Raw genomic sequence first — 13,287 nt, 5'->3', positions numbered from 1 at the left:
CTCCCTGACCAACGACCCCACCGCCGCCAGAGCCAACCTTCACGAAGGAATGAAAGAGGTAGCCGAGTGGATGTCGACCAGCCGCCTGAAGCTGAACTCGGACAAGACGGAAGTCCTCATCCTGGGATCCTCGCCCTCCGCCTGGGACGACTCCTGGTGGCCCCCCGCCCTGGGCACCGCACCCAAACCGACAGACCACGCACGCAACCTGGGCTTCATCCTGGACTCCTCCCTCTCCATGACCAAGCAAGTCAACGCCGTCTCCTCGTCATGCTTCAACACCCTGCGCATGCTACGGAAGATCTTCCGGTGGATCCCCACCGAGACCAGGAAGAATGTCACCCAGGCACTCGTCACCAGCCGACTGGACTACGGCAACGCCCTCTACGCCGGAACCACCGCCAAGCTCCAGAAGAGACTCCAACGGATCCAGAACGCCTCAGCCAGACTCATCCTCGACATCCCACGACACAGCCACATCTCCGGACACCTAAGAGACCTGCACTGGCTCCCGGTCAACAAGAGAATCACCTTCCGTCTCCTCACCCACGCACACAAAGCTCTTCACGACCAAGGCCCGAGCTACCTCAACAACCGCATCAACTTCTACGCTCCCAAACGACACCTCCGATCAGCCAGCCACGCCCTCGCCGCCGTCCCCCGCATCCGAAGAACGACAACAGGAGGAAGATCCTTCTCCTACCAGGCCGCCAAGACCTGGAACTCCCTCCCGACCGACCTGCGCCTGACCCAGGACCACCTCGCCTTCAGGAAGAAGCTCAAGACCTGGCTGTTCGGGCAGTAGCAGCACAAACCCCCCCCCCCCCCCAACGGCTTGAAACCCTCCGGGTGAGTAGAGCGCTCTATAAATGCCTATGATTGATTGATTGAATACAGAATAGTCTGTAGCAGCATATTTCTTTCTGTGAGTCGTTTTATTCCATGTCACAATCAGGTTCCTAGTTAATTCTCTTAAAATGCCACAGCCAACATGTACTTGGTCCTATTGGCCCTTTTAAAAGCTTGATGACGGTGTATAAGTTGCATTGTTATATTATTTACATTTCCAAAAGGTAGTAATTTGTTTGTTTGCTCCAAAGTACAATGCAAGGCACGTGGAATCATCTGATGGAGTGACCCATTTTTGTCATCAGTAGTAAGCCACTGGTAGGGTGTGTAATTGTACCCTTGGCTGGGGATCTGTAGTCGGAGTCTCAAAATAGCAAATAAAAGGCTGTAGTAGGCTGTCTGTGAAGTATAACGGATTCAACAGTTGGGGTGGACAGTACAGCTTTGCATGTCAACCTGGGCCGAGTCATTCTCTGTTAATCTGCACCTTTCTGTCTTTACACCAAGCACTCCTAAGATATAATGTATACCAGTATGGATGACATGTGACTCCTACACCTTGTAGTCCTCATTGTCTTAAATAACAACCCCTATACATGGATATACACACTTGAATGGCTTATTGTTTCTGAATAACATGTCTGTGATGGGAAGCACTCTGACAGTCTATATTGGGATGAACAACATTATAAAACTAATGTAAATGAAGCATCAAGGAGAGATGAGGGGCACCATTGAAGGATGGTAGTGTGGGAACACTGGAATAAGCATGTCACTGTGGGGATGCCAACAAAGATTGCTGAAAAGGGTGCCACCAATGCTAAAGCCAGCCCTGTTAAAAACTAAGGGGCTAATTTATATGTTGGAGGTAAGGATACCCTGTTGTAAAGACGATGGAGTATCCTTACTGCCAACATAATGGTCTAGCCGCTGAATTTAGATGCAGGCGGAGCATAGGTTTGTCAACGGCGGTAACTACTCCATCACCACCATATCCAACCCTTTCCGATGGCCCAACAGAGTAAGGGCTGTCGCCGGAGAAATGGATATAGGTCTGTCAGCCCAGTCAGGGTGGGTAGACATATCACCATTTTTTTTACTGTCTATCACCCCCATGAAGACCATAGCAGTGAGCAATAACACCCCCCTCTTCGGAGATGTCTCCCATGGGAGGGGAGCATTACATTTTCTATTTTCAAAATAAAAATTCTATTTTAGGATTTTTATTTTGAAAATAAAAAAAGTAAACTGTTTAGTACAGGCCTTCTTTATGCTGAAGAAGCCTTACACCAAACAGCGAAATGCATTGGCAGGCCCCACCTTGATAAAAGTTCCGGACAATTCATGATAAATTACCGCCTGCTTGATGATCCTTTATAAACGGGAAGGGCAGTCCCTGCGCCAGGTGGCAGACTCATTTTCTCTATCCCCCGAGAAGAATGATGGGCTTTCCACCAACTTATAAATGAGGCCCTGTTAGAACTTGGGTCTATAGTTAGAAGAGGTTTGCACCCTGTCCAAGTAGGGACAACCAGCCTAGTCAGGGTAAGTCAATTGCACCCCCTAAATTAACCTGTGCTCACCCTCCGGTAGCTTGGCACAGAGCAGTCAGGCTTACCTTAAGAGTCAATGTGTAAAGTATTTGTGTAACACTTAAATCACAGTAACTCAATGAAAAATCCACAAAAAGACTTCATACAGGTTTAGAAAATTAGAGAATAGTTATCTGATTTAAACAACCCAAATACAATGAGTAGGAGATGAGATATGAATTTTTAAACAATAAACTAGAAATAGTGCTTAGAAGTCACTAGAGGTCAAAATGTTACTTGAGGTCGTGAGGGACTGGTGCAAAGTCAAAGATTGGGCTCAGCGAGATGGAGGGCAGGACAGCTACGAAACCCATGCAGGACCCATTGAAAAAGTACTTTGGATGAAGTAAGAGTCAACGCCAAGACCATGATGCATCGGTTTCGATCAATGCAGTGGGGTCTCACATTGTCGTAGAGCCCAATAGAGATGGAGGCACTGCGTTGTCATCAAGACGCGTGCAAAGCGTAGTTGGCAGGCCATGCCGGTTGTGAAACCGCTTTCGTTGAACAGCATCTGTGTTGAAGGGTGATGCGTGGGTTTGACCGGTGCAGTGCTGACGATGCATTGGTTTTATAGCAAAACAGCTGTAGAACCCACTTCTGAAGCCCAGAACTGCAGGGGCACCTCAGGCAAGAGTAGGACTCACAGATGGCAGAGTGCAGCAGCACCAGCAGATTTGCAGGAAGTAGTTTGTGTCCCTGAGACTTCAGAAAACAGGAGACAAGCCAACAAGCCCTTGGGGTTACACTGGGTTCATGTGAGAGGGTCCAGTACTTGTCCTTAGCAGGGCTGAGATCAGCAGGGCAGCTCAGCAAAGCAGAGAAGCAGTTCCTCATTACGGTAAGTCTCAGCGAAAAATCTTTGCAGCACAGCAGTCTTCACTCCAGCAGAGTTCTTCTCAGGTCCAGTAATGTACTGATATGGTAGGGTCAGAGACCTGGCACTTATACCCAAAAGTACCTTTGATGTAGGGGGTGACTTCTAACAAGTTCTGTGAAGTACACAAGGATCCCTTTTAACCCATCCCTGCTTGCCAGTTATCTATGGGAGATTATTACAAGTCCTTTCAGTGAGGACAGGACACAATCTATTCAGTTATAAGTGTGAGCTAACTCTCCTCATTCCTGCCTAGGAAGGCTATGAGAATGCAGACGAATGCAGAAGAGTCCTGTGTCACACCCAGCCCTTCCTTTGTTTGTGGCTAGCTAGAGGGAATGCACACAGTGTAGCTGTCACCCAGATCAGTTGTGTATTGGAGTCAGGCTGCAGGCACAAAGAACAAAGTTATGAACAGAAAGATGTCCACTTTCTAAAAGTGGCTTTTCTAATATGGTAATATCATAACACAAAAAACACCTGACCTATTTAATATAAATCCGGGTATCAGTGACAATTACTGCGCATGCCTGACTTGTTACTCACATTACAGTCTGCTTCTGCCTGTATTTGGGGATTAGACAGCCAATTAGCAGCTGGCATCAACATATCAGGTTTTGAAATAAAACCCCTCAACCTTTTGGACTACGCATTTTTCACTTTTAGGGGGACGTGCAAGAATCCATAACTCACAATGATACACATTACATTTCTAGAATAGTATGTGACAATTATTCATATTCACCTGAATGTGTTTTTCTTCCAACTAGATCAGCTATGGTGCAGCGCTATCCACACTGAGTGATAAAAAGCAGTTTCCATCTTTTCTCCGGACTACTGAAAATGTAAGCTATTTGGCCCAGGCTTTCATTGAGCTGTGTCTTCACTTTGGGTGGACGTGGATAGGAATTCTTGCTTCAGACAATGACTTTAGTGTGGAACATGGCCAGAATCTACTGAGAAATGCTCCTCAAAGTGGCATTTGTGTTGAATTCTATGAAACCTTGGCTACACATATGACAGAAAAATCATTATCTCATGTGGTCAATGTTATTCAACAGTCTACATCAAGAGTCCTAGTCTGCATCACCTTTTCTTTTCAGATGATTTCTTTCTTTAAAGTAATCTATGCACAGAATATTGTTGGTAAAGTTTGGATTGCAAACACCGGTTGGTTTCCTTCTCTGGTATTTTCTATGAAAGACTTATGGCAAACACTCCATGGTACAGTGGGGTTTGCAGTGTACAGTGGAGAGATTCCGATGTTTAAGGAGTTCCTGTACAGCATTCATCCATCTACTTTTACCAATGACATCTATGTGAAACAGTTCTGGGAACATGCATTTAATTGTCATTGGCAGGAGGATTTCAATGGAACCATGCCCGGAAAAGAGACGGATGGAAAGAGGTTTTGTACGCAAACAGAAAAATTGGAAACTCTAGATGTGTCAGCCTTCGATGTGAATAACTTCAGATACGCTTACAAGGCATATAACGCCATCTATGCATTAGCACAGGCGCTACATGATTTGAAATCTTGTATGCCTATGAGGGGCCCTTTTTCTAACAGAACCTGTGCAGATTTCCCAAAATTTCACCCTTGGCAAGTAAGAACTATCTACATATTTACCTGAGTTTGAATGTTTAACATATTTTACCATTTAGTGCATGTTATTTTGAAAGCCCTCGCAAAAACAGATTACGTACAACATTTCAGTACTTGCAACCCCGCTAAAAACAAACTGGGCCTCATTTAATCTAATCTAATTAAATCATTTCATCTTATCTGCAGTGCTCCTGCTCCAGCAAGCTTTGACACAAAGACCATCCACCTCACTGTAATTAGATAAAAGTGACAGTCACCCCAGGCTATTTCCGGAGGCCAGTCCTCACTTAAGTTCTCTGCCTAGGACTATCATGTGTTTTAAAATGAGGTCTCTAGTTGGCAGAGGGATATACCTTGTCCAAGTAGGGACCACAATCCTAGTCAGGGTACTCTAGATACATGCTAGAGATAACCTGTGCTCACCCTCTGGTACCTTTGCACAAAGCAGTCAGGCTTATCCACAGAGGCAATGTGTAAAGTATTTGTGCCCCACTCACACACACCCACACGCAGTACTACAGTGAAAACACCACAAAAATACTCCAAACAGGTTTAGAACAATAGATAATAATTTTATAAACAAAACAAGACCAGAATGACAAACTATCCAATTAGTAGAACTGGAGTAATGAATTTGTATAAATACAAATATAGTGATTAGAGTCTTAAAGCACCAATCTGGGACATCTGGTGGCCCTAGACCTGGGTAAATCTAATGTTCAGGCCAACTGCAACAGAGAGCAGGCTGGCTACTGGACTCACAGAGGTCCCGCTGAAAAATTACCTTGGATGTAGGAAGCGTGACATCAAAGACTCGATGCGAGAAGCAGAGGAGGCATTGCAACAGCGTCTATCCCATGGAGGGAGGCGATGCATCGGTTCTGATCCTCACAGTTAGTGAAGGCTTTGTTGAATAACTCCTTTACAATGCAGGCATTGGAGCCTCTTGACAAGGCAGGACTCACAAATTACATAATACATGTGCTGTTTCGGGTTGGATTAAATCTTTGATGTCCCTCAGCCTTCAGAACAGGGGGCACGCCAACAATCTCTTGGAGTCAGTCTGGGTTCAAGTGAGATGGGTCCAGTCCTTTTCCTCAGGAGGGCAGAGGGTAGCAAGCAGCAGGCAACAGGCAGCCCATCAGAGCAGAAAAGCAGTTCCTCCAGAGCAGCAGTCCATCAGAGTGGAAGTCCTTGTAGCAGCATAGTAGTCCTTCTTAGCAGAGTTCTTCACAAGTCCAGAGGTGTACTGTCCTGCTGGGGTCCGAGACCCAGTACTTACGCCCAGTTGTGCTTTTTGAGGTAGAGGTGACTTTAAAGAAGGGTTCTTGAAGTGCACATAGGTCCTTTCTTCCGAACCGTAGCTCCAGACTATCAGTAAGGGGTAATCGGCACTTTGTGTGGGAACAGAATGCTGACTATTCCGTTGTAAGTGTCAGCTCCCCCTCTCTTTCTGACCCAGAAGAGCAATCAGAATGCAGATGTCTGTCACACCTAACCTTCTTGTGTTTGTGGCTGTCTAGAGGGAATATACAAGTGTAGCTCTCACCCACCCAGATGCATAGGCTGCAGGCACACAGAGCAGGAAGAGCAGTGAGAGCAGTGAAATGTCCAATTTCCTAAAAGTGGCATTTCTAAAACAGTAATGTTAAATCCAACTTCACCAGGAAAGAGGATTTATCATTATCATTCAAAAGATAAAAACCTGATGCAGATTCTCTTATCTAATCTCGAATTACAGCTTGAAAGTGTGTTAAGGAATTTTCAATGTTAACCTATGAGAGGAGTAGGCCTAGTAGTGAAGAATGAATATAGCTGCTTGTCGCTGCTAGGACATAAAAAACTTAAAAGTACATGCCAAACCTTTTACTTACACAGCACACTGTCCTATGGGCTACCTAGGACCTACCTTAAGGGTGACGTATGGGTAATAAAACCAGAGTTTAAGGCTTGTCAAAGGGCTTTAAATGCCACATCGAAGTAGCAGTAAACTGCAAACACAGGCCTTGCAGTGGCAGGCTTGAGACAGGTTTAAAAGGCTTGTTATGTGGGTGGCACAATTATTGCTGCAAGCTCACTAATAGCCTTTAGGTTACACACCCTGGGTATAAGGTATACCACTTTATAAGGGACTTACAAGTAGACTAAATATACCAATTGCGTATACTCTCAATGTTACCATATTTAAGGGAGAAGCACCTGCACTTTAGCACTGGCCATCAGAGGTAAAGTGCTCAGAGTCCTAAGGCCAACAAAAAGAATCCGCAAAAAGAGGTGGTAAGCAGGCAAAAAGTTTGGGGGAAGACCATCACTTGATGATGACAGGTTGACAGGTCGAACACCATGGTGCAGGGCGGTCCCATACAGAAAAATCATGAAATGGCCTTACGCACATGGAAAAAGTATCGACACCACAGAGAAAACACAAGAAAGGTGATGGGAGGAATGGCTGCAAATAGTCTAAAGCTCTGGCAAATAGTCTAAACCACTTGCAGTCACGTGGGTAGCATTCCAAACCATTATTTTTTGCCCAATCTCCTACTCTAGAGAAACAACTCACCTTGTACAAATGAGTACTGACCCTGCTCCTCAGGGTAACAGTCCATCAAGAACCAATAGGTGAGGAACCCATTAGAATGGAATACAAGCAACCCCTGACTAGTTTCAGTCTTGCTAGACCGAAACCCTCAGTGAGGTATAGCATAGATCCTGTGACATAACAATTAATGAACCCACGTCTACACATAACCATGGCCTCTTAAGGCATTAGACCAAACAAAAAGAAAGATGATGGAGAGAAAGGCTTGCAAATAGTCTAAACTATCACTCTGGGTAGCATTGCAACATATTGTTTTTTGCCCACTGTGCCACTCTAGACAGTGGCTGACCATTTCCTTTACATCAAACATTATACCCACTTAACAAACCTTAGTGTCTTCAGCAGAGCTTTCATAGCACCAACTCTACTGAAAGCACAGTGATCCCTGCCTACCAATAGGCATCTCTAGAACCTCTAAATATTGCAAATGATCCTATACTACTGGAGTGGAGACAGAGTCTCTTCTGACCTTGTGGACTGGCGGGCTTCCCTCCAGGGGCTAATTGAACTCTCTAATGTCTTGATATATAGGCGCTAGCACCCTTTCGGTTCTCGGCGGACGCTAGACAGGAAAAAGTAACCTGCTGGGAGGTGTTGGGGTGTGGTTACAGAAGTTATGATGCAATGAGAGCAGTGTGTGGATGCTGAGGAATAAAGAAATTTACTATAGCGTTCCATGTGTGGCATGTTCATTTGAATGCTCACAGACTGGGGAAGGCGCTATAACTGGCGATGAGTACAGAATACGTGCTCAAAAAAAAAAAAGGCTGATATCCCTGAGAGTTTGCGAGAGTACAGCAAACTGCTGATGCGTACGAAGTGAGCCCCGAGTTGATGCAAAGCAGTCTGCGGTTGGTGTATATAGAGTCAAAGCACTGCTTTAGCCCTTACCCATCCATTGAAGAAGTTGAAGGCCTTGCTGATGAGCATATCTGCTGGTAAGACTGAACTAAGAGGTGTTGCATTGCATCACAACACAGAGCCATCATACATGTGAAGTAAATACCAAAGGCAGTGACATCAAGGTATTAAAATGGAAACGTACTTAGCAACACAGGCAAGTAAAGGGCCATATGACCTCAAATTGGGCGTGGTGACCCAATTTCAGTCAAAAGGATTGTGCTTGCAGAAGATATTTGTGGTGAAGAGTGCAACAAAAGCTGTTTGAATGACGTGCTCTTAATGACAGAAAAGTAGAGCGCCAAACACAATGCAGCCATGTTCCTGAAGCCACCACTGCCATTTGAAACCTCAAAGAGGCAGAACATTGTTGCAAGGTGGGCTGCATGGATTGAACCATTCCATGATTTCATAGGTGCACTAGAAGAAGAAGATGAAGAGAAATCATCCAATAATTAAAAAACCTTGATGGTGATGTTGTGAAAGAAGTGATAAAGAAAATTGCACAAACTCATGCAAAATCATATCAAAGGGTAAAATAAGCATTGAAGCCCAAGTTCAATCCAATGCTGAATGTTAACCATGAAGATATATCTTCAACCAAGCATGAAAACAGTTTGGTGAAACAATGGATGAGTTTATTGAAAGACTTGATGCATTCATTAAGCGCTGCAGATTCTACTGTATCACCAATAAAGATGGTGGCTGCAAGAGCAGACAAAAGATCAAACCAGCAAGCTGCTGAGATGGAAGAGGAAACAGTAAACAGCAAATCAGCTTTGACAATGATGAACAAGCACATTCAAAAACAAGACACAAGTAAGACAACATTGTAAAAGAAGTCCAAGCTATGTTTTTGATGTGGATTTTAATTTCCACATGAAGGAGAATGTCCAGCCATTGGGAAGATCTGCAAAGGTTGTGGAAAAGGAAACCATTTCATAATTGTGTGTTGACTGCAGAAAAAAACAAGTGCGTCACGTTGGAAGGACAAGATGGAAAACAAAAAAGCAACATTAACTAAAACAACTGAAAACAAGGCTAGATCAATCATCTTCAAACTCACTGTACAAAGGTTTTCAAACCTCACTATCAAACGACGATGAAGAAAATGGCTGTGCACTGATGGTATCTACTAAGAAACAACATACATATGTTGGATTAGCTGCTCACAAAGAAGATCAAAATAGGTGAACACATTCCTAAATTTACAGTAAAGGTAAACAGCTGCCCTATAACCTTCATTATAGACAGTGGTACGTCGATTAATATCATGCCAGTAGAGAAGTTTTACAGTTAATCTCCTAAGCCACGCCATGCCCCGTCAAACACAAAAGTATACACGTAGACTGCTGCTTAACTGTTACAAGGGTCATTTACAGCAACCATGCAACATAAAACAAGAATGGAACCTTTGTATCTTTTAAGGATCTGTGTAGGGACTATAGGCTCCCCAAAATTGGGGCCTTGTGCTACTTGCAATTATAAACCTTTGTGGAGCAGCTCTCAGGCAGCAACATCTGTATGTACCACAAGCCTGGCTTCATGCATACTTTTTATTTGATCTTGGGCCATCAGGGGAGTAAGGGTAATAAATCTGTGGTACTTGTTACTAAGTGGTCTCGATACCTACAGTGCAATGTCTCTGTGTCTGAGATACAGTACACTAATATACTGGCGCAGAGCACTCTTAATATTTGAAGACTCAAGGCACACTCTTAAATGATGCATATTGCACAATACTTAAGCTGTATAAGTGGGGCCTGCGGGAGACATCGACTTGCTTCAGGTGCGATGTGCTAGAGGTGGATACCTTGCATGTCTTTGCCACCTGTGGCCTTATATTACAATTTTGGCGCAAGGTGTTTGTACTGATAAATCAACTTTGTATGACCAACATTACCCCTGATCCAAACAAACTGTTGTTTGGACACTCTCTTTATGTCGTAGTGGAGGTTGCTGGTGTCTTCTTTTTTGCTGTAACTTCTGCAATGCTTATGATTGCTTATACTTGGCTGCAAAAAAGTCTTGGATTCCTTATCCTGGTGGTGGGTGTTAAAATTCCTCTGTGGGCTGCAGCTTGAAATTATTGAAAACTCTCCAAACTGCCATAAGTTAAGGAAACTGTGGGAACCGGTCAAGGGGGCCTTGTCAGAGTTCTTACCTGGTTGTCATTTGATGATGTGTACATTGGTATAGTCTCAAGGGCTTCTGCTTTTATAACAATGAGAAATCTTTTCTACCAGTAGTTATCTCTGTTTTATTCTGTATTTATGTATGATTGATGGTTCTTTAATGTGTACTATTTATCTATGTTTGATCAGAAACAATGCAGCCTTTGTATGTGTAATCTTGCTGGAAGATGTAAATGAATAATAACTCCTCAATAATAAAAAGGAACACAAAACAACGTCAGAGTAGGCACTGCTTCATGTTCTTCCAGGAACTTTATGGAATGAATGCCTGCTTAGCTACTCCGCTGCTGCTGACATGGGACTGATATCTCTCAACTAGAACCTACGTGATCAATCGGGAATTGTGAGTCATCATATAAATCTCCATTCAGATAAAAATACACAAATGAATTACGAAATATGATACAGTAAAATACGACTTAATAACACAAGAAAGCATCATAAATATTAAAAGGGTTAAAATAAGCAGCATCAGATCTATATCAAGAGTCAAGATCCACATGGAGAACATCACTATAAATATATATAATGTTCAATGATACATAGAAAAACATCTAATCGCAATCTATAAATGCTTCAAACTTCATGGACAATATCAAGAGGAGAAGATGTGTAATAGTGCCAAAAGTGAGGACTATATTCAAAGTAAAATACAAGAATAGACTCACCAGTCATCATTGAAAACACTGGTAGATGTATGTTTAGCAGAGTCAAAGTCCCCACATTATTTGACCACATATGTTAAATCCTCTAAATGTGAGTAAGACTTCCTCCTATTAATAGCAATTAATATGAAAACAGAGACTGCATAACATAAGCCCACGTTATCAAGTTTGCAAATAAAATGAATGCATCCTGATAATCGATATATTTTTCAGGCATAAAGACCGGTTATAAAACTTGCAAAAGAAAATAAAGTGCAATGTTGACTGGGAAAATTTGCCATCACATTGGCATTTAGTAACTTAGAAGCCCAAGCCCCCATTTAAGGGAGAGCTACCATAAAGTGCAGAGTGCCTATCAGTAATCTTTTACGATAAAATCTATGTTACTTATTTGGTACGCTTAACAGATTGCTTTGAATTTCTTGTTGAACATAACCTGAACAGTAACTATGCACAGTCAATATAGAGCTTTCTCTGTTTTCCCTTTAGGCCCCTCTGTTTCCCCTGAGGATTGCTTTAAAGTATTTCTTGTTATAACATAAAACAGTAACAGGAACTTCAGTATTAATATTTCCACCCACCTCCTTTAAGATATTCTTCACATAAACCACCATGGAAATTTCTCTCTTTGCTCGAGTGTTAGGCAGTCTGCTATAATCTCTGATAAAGCTGGTGCTTACTTCGCTCCATGTACTGGGCCAAAGTTTATGCGGACCTATCTTCATGCTATCTTCAAGTTCAGGGACAGCCAATTTGTTATGTGCAATATAAGCAGAAGTTGATCTGGGCACTCCCAAAATTCCTCATAAAAATTATTCTCCTGTGTCTGTAAGGATGAACAATTTGCCTTACCCCACAAGGGTGCCCCATAGCTGACACTAACTAAACATTTGCTCTTGTACAATAACAGTAATTCTCTTAAAGCGTTTTTCCCAATTTTGGCTTCAAATCTAAAGAAGGCTACAGGAGATGTTAAAAATGTCAATTTCTCAATTTTCAACTGGGAGCCCCAGTGACCAATTTGTATTGCCAATGTATGTAAAATTTTGAGTTTCAGCAAACTCAACCCACTGCTTTAATATAATGGGTTCTCTTTTTAGTCTTACCTTTCTATAGGAAAATAGTGAGTCAGTTCCTGTCATTGTTTCATGGCCTAGGAAGACTCAAGAAAATGAAAGTCCAACTGCATATTAATGAGGGAATTTTCCCAGTTGCCCAATGGCACCGCAGAGTCCCTTTTCACCTACAATGGGCAGTTGAGAAAGGACTAGAAACACTGCTGAAAGATGAAATCATTGAATGCTCCACCGGTCCTATACTGTGGGTTTCCCCCATAGATGTGGTGCTGAAAAAGGACAGTGGAGGCGGTGTGCTCAATTGTGCTTATATGTGCCAGGCCAAAAAAGTTATCGCGAAAGAAAGGCATACTGGTCTCCATGTAGTGGACATGATGATGCAGCTGAACAGAACGAAAGGCTTCTCTCTTGTTGACCTAAATGAAGGTTACCATTAATGTGAGCTGGAAGAACTCTGCAGGTACATTGCCACTTTTTTGACTCATGTAGGTCCGTTCAGATACAAGAGACCGAGGGCCTGATTTAGATCTTGGTGGATGGATTACTCTATCACAACGGTGACTGATATACCATCCGCCGAAATATAAATCCCATACGATAGAATGGGATTTATATTTTGGCATACAGGATATCCGTTACCGTTGCAATTCCTGCTTAATTCAAGGAGTCTCACTATCAATCTATCTCATTGTCTCAAAAGTCTGTACATTACATAGCTTTGTGGTCATTGACTTCTATTATTTGTTTTCCTCATGTAGGCATCCCCTGTTTGCCACCTACTTATGAAATTATATTGCAAAGCACTACTTCGCTAGTACAATGAATTTGCATTGGACTGTCTCTATTGGATATTACGCTTAAAGCAACCGTATACCACTTCTTGCAGCATTATCTGCAATACCTGTATTCTGTATGCATTGGTATCCCT

General features: G+C 42.9%; 1 protein-coding gene across 1 annotated transcript in view; it reads left to right on the top strand.

Annotated features, from left to right (window-relative positions):
- Positions 1–4,334: 4,334 nt before the first annotated feature.
- LOC146811604 (extracellular calcium-sensing receptor-like) overlaps positions 4,335–13,287 on the top strand; it is a 267,064-nt gene continuing 258,111 nt past the window's right edge. Inside the window, exon 1 of the mRNA XM_085615082.1 lies at positions 4,335–4,925. Within this exon, the coding sequence (XP_085471208.1) occupies positions 4,335–4,925 (591 nt within the window). The remainder of the gene's footprint in view (positions 4,926–13,287) is intronic.

The sequence above is a fragment of the Triturus cristatus genome, chromosome 7 (assembly GCF_964204655.1).
Source record: "Triturus cristatus chromosome 7, aTriCri1.1, whole genome shotgun sequence".
Classification (NCBI taxonomy): Eukaryota; Metazoa; Chordata; class Amphibia; order Caudata; family Salamandridae; genus Triturus; species Triturus cristatus.
This window is presented reverse-complemented; position numbering and strand designations above follow the sequence as displayed.